Below are 14014 nucleotides of genomic sequence, written 5' to 3' on the forward strand. Positions count from 1 at the left end.
CCAGGGCTTGAACTCAGGGCTTGGGCCCTGGCCCTGAGTTTTTTTCTCAAGGCTGGTGCTCTACCACTTGAGCCACAGCTCTACTTATGGCTTTTTTTTGTAGTTTAGTTTAGCCCAGGCCCTAGCTGGTTTTAACCACAATCCTCATATCTCAGCCTTCTGGGTAGCTAGGATTAAAGGCCAGCACAGGGTTTCACAGACTTTCTTGATCAGGCTGACTTTGAATTGTGATTCTCAGATCTCAGACTCCTGAGTACCTAGGATTACAAGTGTGTGCCACAGGTGCCTGGCAAAAAGTTGTGGATTTTAGATAGCCCTCAAAATATATGCTTATATTGGAAGAGGAGGAGTGTGTGCTCATTTTTCTTAAAAAGTCATTCACCTTTTTTATGCATCTGTAATCGCTCTGTACATCACCTTGACAATAAAATTAAATTTTGAGAAGTCATACACATACTTTAAATATATGTATGTGTGTTAGTATATATATATTCCTGATAACTAGTCACATATTGGTTAAAGTATGACTAAGAAAAATCTAGAAGGCAGGACTATCAAAGTTTCCTAAAGGGAGGAGGAATGGGGGAGGTAGGGAAGGGAACAGAAGGGATTGTGGGAGAAAAACAAAGGAGGGAGTAACAACGCCCCACAAGAAATGTACTCATTACCTTACTGATGTAACTGTAATCCCTCTGCACAGTATCTTTACAATAAAAAAAATTAGAAAAAAAGAAAAAGAATGAGAAGGGAAACAATTCTTTAAAAGCCACTACTTCAGGGTCCTTTGGTTTTTCCAGTTTATATTCTCAACCTTCAGGCTAAAAATTAATCTGGAATGAAAACTTCAGCTTCAGGGGAAAAGATAACAAACAAAGTGACTAATCCTTTGCCTCATTCTTTAAATTCAAAGTCACTGATATAATTGGGAAGAAGGAAAAATGTAACCAGGCACTCTCAGTTTGCTGGACAGTTGTTATTCACTTAATTCTCCAGGCAAAAAATCTTCTCCAAAGTGAAACTGGCCTGATTGTACAGAAGACAAGAAACCCAAGATCCTAGTGATTAGGTGATCAACCAGGAAAGCTAGTGAAAACAGCTGCATCTGTCCTTTTATAAGCAGAAAGACAGGCTTTAGGGCCTGAAGCTCTTATCTGTCTCCAGTAAAGACCGGGGTGGAGGGGTGGAGACAGGTAGGAGCAATTGGTTATGGAGTATCTACCTATGGGACATTTTCTCCTGGCTACATTCCTTTATGACTCTCCTGGCTGCCCACACCAGCCCCAACCACCATTCTTAGAGCTATACCATAGTTCTAGAAGACAGATGGGATCCTATAGAACCCTGCCTGCCAGGAAAAGCAGACAGAAAACGAAAGGAAGGAGGACTCCTCTCTTCCAAGAAGTCAGGCATTTTCTCCCACAGTTCACCCATTCTCTAGCCTGGAAAGGGGAAAGGACCTTACCTTTCAGATTGCCATAGGAAAAATAGCAACAGGACAATACTCAGTATTCTCAAAAAAGAACATGAGGGATGGGGTCTAGTTAGTGGCACAGCCTAGCATGCAAAGACCCTGGGTTTGATTCTGAAGAAGGTGGAAGAGAAAGAGAAAGTGAGAAAGAGAGAGTCGGAGGGAGAGAGAGTCAGAAAGTCAGAGATTCAGAGTCAGAAAGACAGACACAGACACAGACAGAAGAGACAGAAACAGGGAATCAGGGACTCCTACATAATCTACAGTGCTAAACACAGATATATCACCCTAAAGATGTTCGTCATGTGAAGAGTTCCAATGCTTTTGGTAAGAAAAAAGAAAAAGAGCTAGTTCAGGCTAGCCTTGAACTACAAACTTCCTGCCTCTTTCTCCAAGTACTTAGTCTTCAGACCAGTATTGAGATAGCCTTAGGCTACTACTGATTGAGGCTTGATCACATTTTGTGTGTGTGCCATTCTTGGGACTTTAACTCTGACCCAGTTGTCCCTTAGCATTTAAAGCTCAAGGCTAGTACTCCACCACTTGAGCCATACCTCTACTTCTGGCTTTTTGCCAATAAATTGGAGCTAAGAGTCTCATGAATTTCACCTGGCTGGCTTTGAACAGCAATCCTCAAATCTCAGCCTCTTGAATAGGCAGGATTACAGTTTGATCACATTTTAATTTTTATTATTTTTAATTGTTATTAAGTTGTTGTACAAAAGGGTTACAATTTCATAAATCAGGTTATAAATACGATGTTGTCCCTTTGTTCATTCTCCCTAATCACATTTTTAAATGGAATTTTAACAACATGCAGATTCTGCCCAGGGTTATGTCTATTACCTGGCTGTGCCTAGTGCAAAAAGAGAAGAAGATAAGCAGGTCTTTTGGCTTTTAATCTGTCCCAAAGTGACACCATTCCGTCTTAAGAGGTGTCATTCTTGGTCCTAGAGCCAATCCCACTAATCTCGGCATGAAGAAACAAACACAAACAAAAAGAGGAGAAACTATTAAAAAAGAAAAATCCAACCCCATTTACGGAATTACGGAAGTATTTCTTCTTTATTAATCATACTGTCAAAAAATCTGGATAGTTTCCAAGTGTCTTCTACAGCTACTACCTCACTTTCTACGCGGAGTGACACGCACTTTGTAAGAATTCATTTCCCAGCTTAATTGGAGATAAGAGCCTCACTGATAAGGCCGGAAGGCTGCGAGGATCTGGAGTGGCTTTCCGTTGGTTCAGCCGGTTACCTGCTCTACTTCTCCAGGCCCTGCACCCCTTGGAGCACTTGGGGCTCCTGGGATAAATGTGGGAGGATGCATCATGCTTCACCCTATTCTTGCCTTTGAAAGCAGCTTTTTTTCTCTTGGCACTGAATCATGCATCACACACACAAACACACACACACACACACAAACACACACACACACACACACCCCTGTTATTTTTGTGAATGAATGAGAAAGCAAAACACACACACACACCTGTTATTTTTGTGAATGAATGAGAAAGCAAAACTCCTGGAATCATTCATTACTCTATTTAAGACTCAAGCATTGTTTTGGTGGAAAATACCAAGACTATCTCCACAGTAAGAGGTTCCTGAAAAGCCGTATCTCATATCTTATCTCCAGTCCTGAATTGCCTGCTGAGGCTGCCCACAGTCTCCAGCCTACGGGTAAGATCCGTCCATATGACCTTTGGACACAAGACAGAGAAGTTGTCCTAGAATTTGCAAATCTTCATTCAAGAGCTCTCCACTCCCTAAAAACACTCTTTACCACCAGAGGAAGAGGATATACTTTGTTTTTTAAAGGTTTTTAAAAGCAGCCACCAGCCAGGGTTCAGTGGCTCACATCTGTATATCCTAGTTACTCAGGAAGCTAAGATATGAGGATTGAGGTTCGAAGCCAGCCCAAGAAGAAAAGTCCCTGAGACTAATTCAAACACACATACACATACACATACACACACACACATGTACGTACGCACACACACACATATGCACATATACACTCATACATGCACATACACACACACACACACACACACACACACACACACACACACAGAGCTCCATTTCTGGCTTTTGGTAGTTTATTAGAGATAAGAGTCTCAGAGACTTAACAGCAATCCTCAGATCTCACCCTCCAGAGTAGCTAGGATTACAGTAGCTGAGATTATAGGTGTGTACTGCCAGGACTGGCTCAAAACTACTTTTAAAATTGGATCCCAATCTATTTATCACAAGAAAGGTATACAATACAGCATTTACTGGAAATAGCAAATGAAAGAATGGAGATAGGGGAAAATAAGGGGGAAAAAAATCACTCCTCTTTTTAAACTTTTCTGGATAGTCTCAGAATACTTCCTATATTGATAAATTTAATGCTTGAGATAAGATGTTAAAAAGATAAGATATAGCCTAGGGCCTGTTGCTCAAACCTGTAATCGTAGTTACTCTGGAGGCTGAGATCTGAGGATCATAAATCTAAGCCAATCCAGTCAAGAAAGTCTGTAAGAATCTTATTTCCAATTAACCACCAAAAGAGCAGGAGTGGATTTGTGGCTTAAGTGTTCACTCAAGCACCTGCATCGAGTATAAAATCTCAGGGACAGAGCTCCAGCCCTGAGTTCAAGCCCCAGTAAAAACACAGACAGACAGACAGACAGACAGACAGACAGACAGACAGACAGACAGACACACACACACACACACACACACACACACACACACACACACACACACACACACACACACACACACACACACACACACACACACACACACACACACGATACAGCCCAGCTCTTACAAGGCTTCTATTCAACTAAAAATGAAATGGTAAAATAATTACATATTTATTTCAAAGATGAAAACATTCTGTCCTACCTAGCAAGAGGAAACAGTGAAATACCAACATTTTAAATGTTTAAGATATTTGACTAAAAGTAGAAATGCTTTATAAATATAATATTAATATAACAAATTGTGCAACCTTATCATATGACTTCATCAATGCTTAAATAAAAACTCAAAAACATACCAGGCACCACTGGCTGATGTCTATAATCTTAGCTACTCAAGAGGCTGAGATCTGAGTATAGAAGATAAAGGCAGCCCAGGCAGGAAAGTGACACTCATCTCCAATTAACCACCAAAAATGCTTAAAGTAAAGGTGTGGCTCAATGACAAAGCTCAGGGACAGTGCCCAGGCCCTAAGTTCAAGCCCCAATACTAGGGAAAAACAAAACAAAAACAAAAACAAAAATAGAAAGGAGTCTGAATAGTTGTAAAACTGATTCATAAGAATAAATGGGCAGGGGCTGGGAAGGTGGCTCAGTGGTAGAGCACTTGCCTTGCACGCATGAGGCCCTGGGTTCGATTCCTCAGCACCACATAAGCAAAAAGAAAAAAGCCAGAAGTGGCCTTGTGGCTCAAGTGGTAGAGCGCTAGCCTTGAGCGGAAGAGCTGAGGGACAGCGCCCAGGCCCAGAGTTCAGGCCTCACGACTGGACCCCCCCTCCCAAAAAAAAAAAAAAAAAGAATAAATGGGCAGATAAGGAAATACAGGCCCGTAAACTCAGTGCTCAGGATGTTGAAGTAGGAGGATGAAGAGGCGGAGGTGAGCTTGGTAAAATGGTAAGGCCCTGCTTCAAAACAAAGTAAATAAACTTCTATAGAGAAAATTTTAAAAAAGAAAAGTCACTGCCTTGCGGGTATAGTTCCATAAGACAACTTGCTTAGCAAGCTCAAGGTATGGAGTTCAACAACCAGCACCAGAAGAAAACTCATGCCATGTATCCCATACAATACATTCAGTTTTGAAAATAGACTTAAACAACCAGCGGTTAAAAACTGAAAAGGAAAGGAATGTACATATCACCCAAAGTGGAAGAAATAACTGTATTGTCAAACCTCATAGAACTCATAAAGATTATAGACCACAATAAAGACAATTTGCCCCATAGGGGAAAAAAAAACTCAATGATCACCAAGCACTGTAATCCTAGCTACTCAGGAGGCTAAGATTAACAACAGCAGTTCAAAGCCAACTCAGGCAGTAAAGTCCATGAGACTCTTATCTCCAATTGACTGCCAAAAAAGCTGGAAGTGAAGCTGTGGCTCAAGTGGTAAAGCACCAGCCTTGAGCAAAAGAGCTTGGGGACAGTGTCCATGCCCATGCTCTGAGTTCAAGCTACAGAGCAAGCACCAAAATTTTAAAAGCTGGCGATCTTTATAAATGATATTATCTTTAATTGATAAGTTTGCAAACGACACAATTAAAAAGAAACAAGGAGGATCAATAAACATTTTAAATACTCAACTACAATACTAATCATAAGAATGCTAGCTTAAGATGAAATTCTTTTTTTGGGGGGGAGGGGTCCGGTCGTGAGGCCTGAACTCTGGGCCTGGGTGCTCTCCCTCAGCTCTTCAGCTCAAGGCTAGCACTCTACCACTTGAGCCACAGTGCCACTTCTGGCTTTTTTATCTTTTTGCTTATGTGGTACTGAGGAATTGAACCCAGGGCCTCAGGCATGCAAAGCAAGCGCTCTACCACTGAGCCACCTTCCCAGCCCCAAGATGAAATTCTATAGTTCACTAATCAGATGAAAACAATACCCAGTACTGAGAGAAAAGTATACACAGAAGCTGGCTGGAATAGACACTGGAAATTCTTCTGAAAAGGCAATGTGACCAACAACCCATATCAAGACTTGAGTTCAAATCCTTCAATACAGTCCTTCCACTTAGTAGGTACATACACCAATAATACCCAAGATTTCAGACAAAGAATTCTAACCCAGGGTATTTGGTGTATAATTCCCAATAACTGGAAGTTGCCTGTCCACAACAGGAAATTGCCCAAAGTGACAAACTGTAAAGAAGTTAATTCTATGTAGCCATTACAAACATCAAAGTCCCCAAAGATTTTTTTTAATGACATGAGAAAAGTTCACAAGATTGTAAGTAAAAAACAAAACAGGACATGATCATAATTTTATGTCTATACAAATATGTAAAAATTAGATTAGTAGTGAAGCTAGAGGCCATTTTAATTAGATTTTTCTTTGACTTTTCTTCCTTCTACTTTTCTAAATGCTCTAAATTTTCTGTAATGAACATGTATGCCATTAACAATCAGGAAAATATAACTTTAAAAATATCTAGAGCTGAGGGTGTAGTTCTGTGGCAGAGTGCTGATCTAGTATTGGGAGACCCTAGGTTTCGGCCCCAGCGCCAATAAATAAATAAACAAGAATTTTTTGTGTGTCATTGTGTACCACAATGACACAGACCGATGACGACACTGTGGGGGTCACTCTTTACCTTCTAACATCTATACTGAACAAGAGAACACTCTTTCAACTCTAGTATGCAGAGCAGACACTTCCAGAAGTGTCAGCAAGTTGGGGAGGGGCACAGCAAACAACCAAATACCCCATAGTTCAGGGGAGGGGCAGATGCTCAATGCCCTAATCTAGTGGCCAAACAGACTCCCAACACTATGGATGTGGCTAAGATCAAGGAGCATATTGAGATCACTGAACTCTGTAGGTGTCATATAATTCCATCTTTCTAAACTTATACAAGAAAGCAGCGACACAAAGAGAGAAGAAACGGCTCAAAGTTGGGGGAGTCACGAACCTTTGGCACACATCTCTAATCCTAGCTAATCCGGAGACTGAGATGTGAGCATTGAGGGGTTCAAGCCAATCTGGGCAGGCAAATCCATGAGATTCTTGTCTACAATTACCAAGTCAAAAGCTGGGCATGAAGGTGTGGCCCAACAGTAGAGCTAGCAGTAGAGGGAAAAGCTCCAAGTAAAACATGAGGCCGCCGGGTCCCGGTGGCTCACACCTGTAATCCCAGCAACTCAGGAGGCTGAGATCTGAGGATAGAGAGTCAAAGCCAGCCTGGGCAGGAAACTCAGTGAGACTCTTATCTCCAATAAACCACTAGAAAACCGGAAGTGGCGCTGTGACTCAAGCGGTAGAACGCTAGCCTTGAGCTGAAGAGTGCAAGGATAGTGCACAGGCCAAGAGTTCAAGACCCATGACCAACCAAAAAACAAACAAACAAAAATGTGAGGCCTTGAATTTAAGCCCTAATACCAGCATTAAAAAAAAGAGGAGGAGAAGGAGAAGGAGGAGGAAGAAGAAGAAGAGGAGGAAAAGTCGGACACTGGTGGCTCATGCCAGTAATCCTAGCTACTCCTGAGGCTAAGATCTGACTATCTGGGTTCAAATCTAGCCTGGGCAGGAAAGTCTGTGAGACTCTTCAATTAACTACCAAAAAATTGAAAGTAGAGCTGTGTCTCAGAGTGGTAGAGCCTTGAAAGAGCTCAGGAACAGTGCCCAGGCCCTAGGTTCGAGCCACACGGCCAACAACAACAACAACAAAACAACAACAACAAATCAGGAAGAGAGACAAAGTTGGTAGCATCTGACCTTCCATGAATATCAAAGGACAATGGCAGAAGTCACTGCACAAACAAGCACAGACACACAGAAGACTGGGCTTGGCACCGGCCACCAGTGGCCCCAGGCCTCCTTGGTTGTTTGTTGCTCAGAGCCTAGTGCACCAGACCAGCTGGAGGCCCTTAGGGACAAGCCTTGCCTTCCTCTCACCATTTGCATACAATGGGAGGCAGCCAGAGCCCCCAGGCTGCAATGTGCCCACAGAAGAGCCAGAAGGAGTGATGGGCCTCCACCCTCCACTGCTCCCCAGTGCTCCAGAGAAGGCAACACATAAGGAAATTCCAAAACTCAGACCAGCTTCACCTAAACTGCACCCAGACTTCACACCCACTAGCCTTCCCTACCTGAAAGCAGAGAGGCAACAAACACATGCACTTGATTCTGGGGGTGAACAAGGGAGTGACAAAACGTGCTAACCGTATACATTATCATGACAAAAAACAAAACAAAACACCACACAAGTGTCTGACCAAAGGAACTAGAGACTGCCTATAATTCTAGCACTTAGGGGGGTAAGGCAGGAGAAACACAAGTTTGAGGCCAGCTTGAGCAACAAGTAAGCCTGAATCTCAGAAATAAATAAATAAGCAAGCAAGCAAGCAAAAAAAAGGTATTTGCCATTGCACATCACTACCATCCCGAACATTCCATTTATCTCCACACTTTTAAACCTAACAAATTAGACTTCTCATTTTGTACACAAAAACAAAGGTTTAGGACCCCTTCTCTTACTTGGCTTTCTTCTCTCAAGGTGACACATAAGCCACACCTGGAGGAAAATCTCATGGACTTTTCTTCCAGGGCTGGCTTTGAACCGTAATCCTCAGATCTCAGCCTCTTGAGTAGCTAGGATTTTAGGCATGAGCCATCAGCACCTGGCTTCATTTTTTTTTTTTTAAGTTTTGGTTAAAGTTGGGGGATCACACTAGGTTTCCAGGCTAGCCCAGGGCTCCAAGACTCAGCGGTCCTTTTGTCTTAGCCTTCCAAGTAGCTGGGATTGTAGGTCTACACCCCAGTTCCCAGCTGTCCTTGGTTTCATTTTTCAGATTAACTCACATAGGTTTGCTCAGAAAGGCTGCACAGCTAGCAAGGGGAATGGGACAGTGGCTGACAACAAAGCTCCATTTCTTGGCCAGCCTGCCTTACCCATTCACATCTTAATGATTGAAACCAAAGTGTTTTTTCCTAGCCACTCCTCACTGCTTTAAATGTCGCTCCCACCCCTTGGTTCCTTGGTTCCCATGTCTGAGGCCACTACCTTGGTTGAGGTAGGTCAGGGTCTCTTCATGCAGCTTCACGGCCGGGGACGTGGCGGCACACAGCACATACTGCAGTGGAGGCAGACGGGCCCCATTCTCCGGGGACAGCTGGGGCTCCTCCTGCTTGAAGATGGGCAGAGCGAGCACATCACTGCAACACACAAGAAGCAATGGTCAGGAGCAGGCTCTAGGAACCCCTGTACAAAGCCAGAGCAGAGCTGGACAAGTGGACACAGACCACAGTACAAAGGTGACTGGACAGAGCTTATGACAACACGCCAGCTTTGCTTCTGACCCTAGAATTACAGGCATGCCACATGCTTCAAACACGGTGAATACTACATCAGGATACTGGTATTGCTCAGGGCCTTCTATCCATCGTGGAGGAGACAAGAAGTCAATGTTACCTCTCACAAATCCTCCAAGTGACACAAGGAGCTGCAAGGAAGTGACCTTTAGAATCAACTGGCTTCATCCTCACTACCCTCTCCATCTCCCCTCAGCACAGGGGATGGTACCCAGGGCCTTAATGAAACTTGATTTTAGTATAATAATCTGACAAACTGCTATTTTTTAATCAACTTCCACTTACCAACCCCCTTCTCAGACCAGCCTGAAAGCTCAGTAAACTATACAAATGACGAAATCATTAGCTTCACCCACCCAAATAGAGACACCTCTCCATCCTTTTGGACTGTAGGCCTTGTTTTAAGAATCATAGTGACCTCCTCAAACGCAAAAGAAAGAAGAACCTTACTTCCAATCAGTTTTCTAATTCAAATGGAAAATCTGAAATGCCCAATGATTCTTTCAGTCCACCTCTAAATAGAGCTCCCAATGAGTCCTGGTGACACACACTTAGCTACTCGGAAGGCTGAGAACTGAGGATCCAGGTTTGAAGTTAGCCTAGGTAGACACACCCTTGAGACTTACCTACAGTTAACCAGCAAAAAACTGGAAGTGGAGGTATGGCTCAATTGGCAAAGGACCTAGCTGGGAGGGGGGAGGGGAAAGCAAGAAAGTCAAGCAAGAACCTGAGGCTCTGAATTCAAGTCCCAGTACCAGTAATAAATAAATAAATCTCCCACAGCAGCCAAAACATCAGCCTTCTGACAGCTAGTGACTAAGGACCTTGTTTCTACATTTTTGGACAAAAGCAATCTGGTCTCACTTTATTGACCAGACTGGAATCAAACTCCTAGAACCCAAGAGATCTTCCTATAGCCTTCCAGGTAGGTAGGATTTCAGAAGAGCACCCTCCAAAAGGACAAGGAAATTCTTGAGAACATGAGCGGCCTACAAGCAGGAGAGATCTCTGTGTGCCACAGAAACAGGTGCCAAAAAAGTGCCATGCCCTATCTTGATAACCCTCCACCCTTCATGGGTTCCAGTTATGAATAAGACCAGCTGACCCCACTTGACCACATAAACAGTCACAGGTACAATCTGTTCCTTCCACATCATAAACGAGTGTCTATGAAACACAGACCCAGCACACACCCCCAAGACTTCTAATCAATTCTCAGAAGCAAAACTTGGCTTTGGACACACCTGGCCAATCTTTCCTAAGCAAGCTTTCCTGCCACTACTTGCTGCCCAAAGAGGACAGAGGGCACAGAGCTGACCTGACTTTACCCGCACATAGGACCTTCCTTTTTCCTTTTTCCAGCCTAGGTGGTTATCTAGGAATACAGGGAGAAGCAGGCAGTCCTGCTCACCTGAGAGTTGTATAATTTCATGTTTTCCCAGACCACGTTAAGTTAATAATCCATGTGCTACAGCCTTTAAAAAAAAAAAAGTTAAGACCCATCACTCAACGGTAACTTGTTTTAAGCTTGGCATCCTTATTTGCCAAGAAATAAAAGTCACCAGAACATCAAACAGAAAGGAGAATAAGAGGGTAAAGGCCACTATTCTGGTGAGGTCAGACAACTTGCAGAAGTTCTGTGGAGGGTAGAGATGGTCAAAAATAAAAATACAGAAAAACAAAGAGCACTTGCTCAACAATAGAGCACTTTAGGATGCATGAAGCCCAAGTTCATCCCCAGTACTGCAAAAAAGGAAAAAAAGAAAAAAAAAAACAAGCACTAGTGGCATATAATTCTAGCTACTCAGGAGGCTGAGATCTGGGAATCAAGGTTCAAAACCAGCCTGTCAGGAAAGTCAATAAGACTCTTATCTCCAATTAACCACCAAAAAGCCAGAAGTAGAACTCTGGCTCAAGTGGCAGAGTGCCAGCGTTGAGCATAAAAAGCTAAGGGACATTGCCCAGGCCCTAAGTTCAAGCGCCAGTGCCAACACACACACACACACACACGGAAGAACAATACCTGCTCTCTTTGGTGGGGGGGGGCGCATATGCTCTGACCTCTGCCTTAGCCTTCACTGCGGTCAAACTATATGAAGGCAAACTCCCAACTTCAGAGTGGTGAAATTGAAATAGCATGGGATCTGCTTATTCCTGGTTTCCCCAAGTCACCCCAGAAATTAGGATGGCCTTACAGCCCCCCCCCCCCCCCCCCCCCCCCCGCACACAATATACCCAAATCCTAAAAGTTAGTATTCCACAAACAAATGTGTATCTCAGCCCCAGATGTCAAGATTGGACCTCTCAAATGAACAAAAACTCCTCCCTGTCGGAATGAAGGCTCAGGTAGCCAGGAAGTTTTACAACACCTTCACCTCAAGGTCACCTTCAGACTCGTTTATAAGATACGACAGGACTACCAAACCCTAGACAGCACTACAACTCAACTTGTAATGTGTAGCCCACTAAAAAAATCATCCTGGGTTGAAGCCGTCTCTGTGAGCAGGCTACAGAGATTTAACATGCTCCCCGTGGGCTTGGCCACCCCACAGCAGCAGCCCCCAGCAACAGGGAGCCTCCCCGCCTCATCCTCAGACCCAAGGCTTTGGGCATATCCCACCACTCTGAATAAAAGCAGTAAAGTCAAGTCGGCCCTTCCTTCTCAGAGCTGCTTTCTGGAAGGGGGATGCCTTGGATGAAGACTTCCAGACAAACGCCTGTTAGTAGCCAGAACTACAAATAACCTGCGATGTTAAATTGGAGTGGGAGTTTCTGGGCGCCCAACTGAGCAGCTAAGGTCAGTAGCTCTGGCTTGCTGGGGGGGGGGGGGGGGGCCCGGGCTGGGGCCCCGGAGAAGCTTTCTGCCTCCCGGTTCCCTTTTCCAACGCCCGTGTCAAGTGCCCTTTGGGTTAAATTAGGCACATTTAATAAACTGTGACCAGGACTGGAAATAAAAACAGGCTGAAGCTGGTTCTGGCGAGCTGAGAAAGTGACATGCCTGCCATTAGCACCCAGCCCGCCTCACCACCGAGAAACAACAACAACCCTCCGGACCCAGAGGCACACCGGGGTCCTATTTCCTGTCGGGGGGCTGCGGGGAACTCTGCCAAGTGGCCGACTTCCTTCGCCCCGTGAAGAGCCCGGGAGGATGGCCAGCACGCGCGGCCCGGGGTGGGGAGCGGGCTCCCCGACCCCGGCGAGGCTGCAGCTCGGGGGACTGGAGAAGGTGCTCCGAGAGGGGCCTCGGCCCGCAGGAGCCAAGAGCGGGGAAACTAACGGCCCGGGACAGGCCCGCGACGGACCGACGGGAGAAGTTTCCTTGACTTTGGGACACCAGCGGGGAGGGAGAGGCGCGGCCGGGGGGCCTGGCGGCCAGCAGGTGCGTCCCGCGTCCGCGGCGGGTCCTGGGGAGGGGTCCCCGCGTCCCCCATCCCCCGGGCGGACTCCCCCGGCTCCGCGAGCCCGTCGGGCCCCACGGGGCTCGGCGTGCCTGAGCCTCTGCGGACCTCCCGTCCCCGAGAGCAAGGCGAGCGGCCTTCAAGCCCGGGACGTCCCACCGCAGGTCGGGCGGGCCCGCAGGTGGCCTTACCGCAGGTAGCTGCCGGAGTTGTGCTGGTTGTAGTGCTCGGGCTGCGTGTGCCAGAAAAGCATGGCTGGAGCCCCGGGCGCGCCCAGCGCGGCGCGGCAGCGAGCGAACACGCGGAGCGCCGGCCGCTCTCCGCCACCAGAAAGCCGCGCACCGAACCGGTACCGTCCGACCGACCGCCGCATTTATCCCCGAGCGGCCCGGGGGCGGAGCCTAGGCGGACCGCCCCTCGCACCCTGCCGGCTGCGCGGCGGCAGGCGACCCGCGCCTTCCCGGGAGCGAGCGCCCTCCAGGGCGCAGGACCCGAGGGCGCGCGGCGCGCGGGGGGGCTGCGTCGGGCCCTCGCCCTGGACCCCCACAGTGAAGCCCAGATGGACCCTCGGCTCTATTCTCCACTCAGCCCCCGCGGGGTCCCCACAGCTGATCGGTGGCTGGGAGTGGCTGGGGTGGCTGGGAATCCAGGCCCTCCCCCAGGATGTGTGGGGGCCCCCTCGGTCACGCTCAGTCCCTTTGCCTTAGTCTTACATTTCCATGACGCTAAATACTCGTTGTGTCATCTTTTAAGTTTTACCTGTGTACTGGTTGTCCATCTCCCCTGCAATGTCAACTAAGAAGGCAGAGCGCACTGCCCATGGGTCACGCCTGTCATCCTAGCTACTCAGGAGGCTGAGATCTGAGGATCACGGTTCAAAGCCAGCCCGGGCAGGAAAGTCCCTGAAACTCTTATCTCCGATGAATCACCAGAAAACCGGAAGTGGCGCTGTGGCTTAAGTGGTAGAGTGCTCGCCTTGAGTTGAAGAGCTGAGGGACAGTGCCCACGCCCAGAGCTCAAGACCCATGACCGACAAAAAAAAAAAAAAAGGCAGAGAACCAACCTCGAACTGACAACTGGCAAGGGAGGG

At 46.3% G+C, this 14014-nt stretch overlaps 1 protein-coding gene across 2 annotated transcripts in view; it reads right to left on the reverse strand.

Moving 5' to 3' along the window:
- Nucleotides 1-13253, reverse strand: part of Tfcp2l1 (transcription factor CP2 like 1) — a 67578-nt gene extending 54325 nt beyond the window's left edge. For both annotated transcript variants that reach the window (XM_070021881.1, XM_070021880.1), the window contains exons 1-2: nt 13116-13253; nt 9219-9370 (exon numbers count right to left, since the gene is read on the reverse strand). In XM_070021881.1, the coding sequence (XP_069877982.1) occupies nt 9219-9370; nt 13116-13177 (214 nt within the window). In that variant the 5' untranslated portion in view covers nt 13178-13253. The remainder of the gene's footprint in view (nt 1-9218; nt 9371-13115) is intronic.
- Between the last annotated feature and the right edge of the window lie 761 nt (nt 13254-14014).

Source organism: Dipodomys merriami, unplaced genomic scaffold (assembly GCF_024711535.1).
Source record: "Dipodomys merriami isolate MVZ:Mamm:240054 unplaced genomic scaffold, mDipMer1.0.p SCAF_146, whole genome shotgun sequence".
NCBI classification, from domain to species: Eukaryota; Metazoa; Chordata; class Mammalia; order Rodentia; family Heteromyidae; genus Dipodomys; species Dipodomys merriami.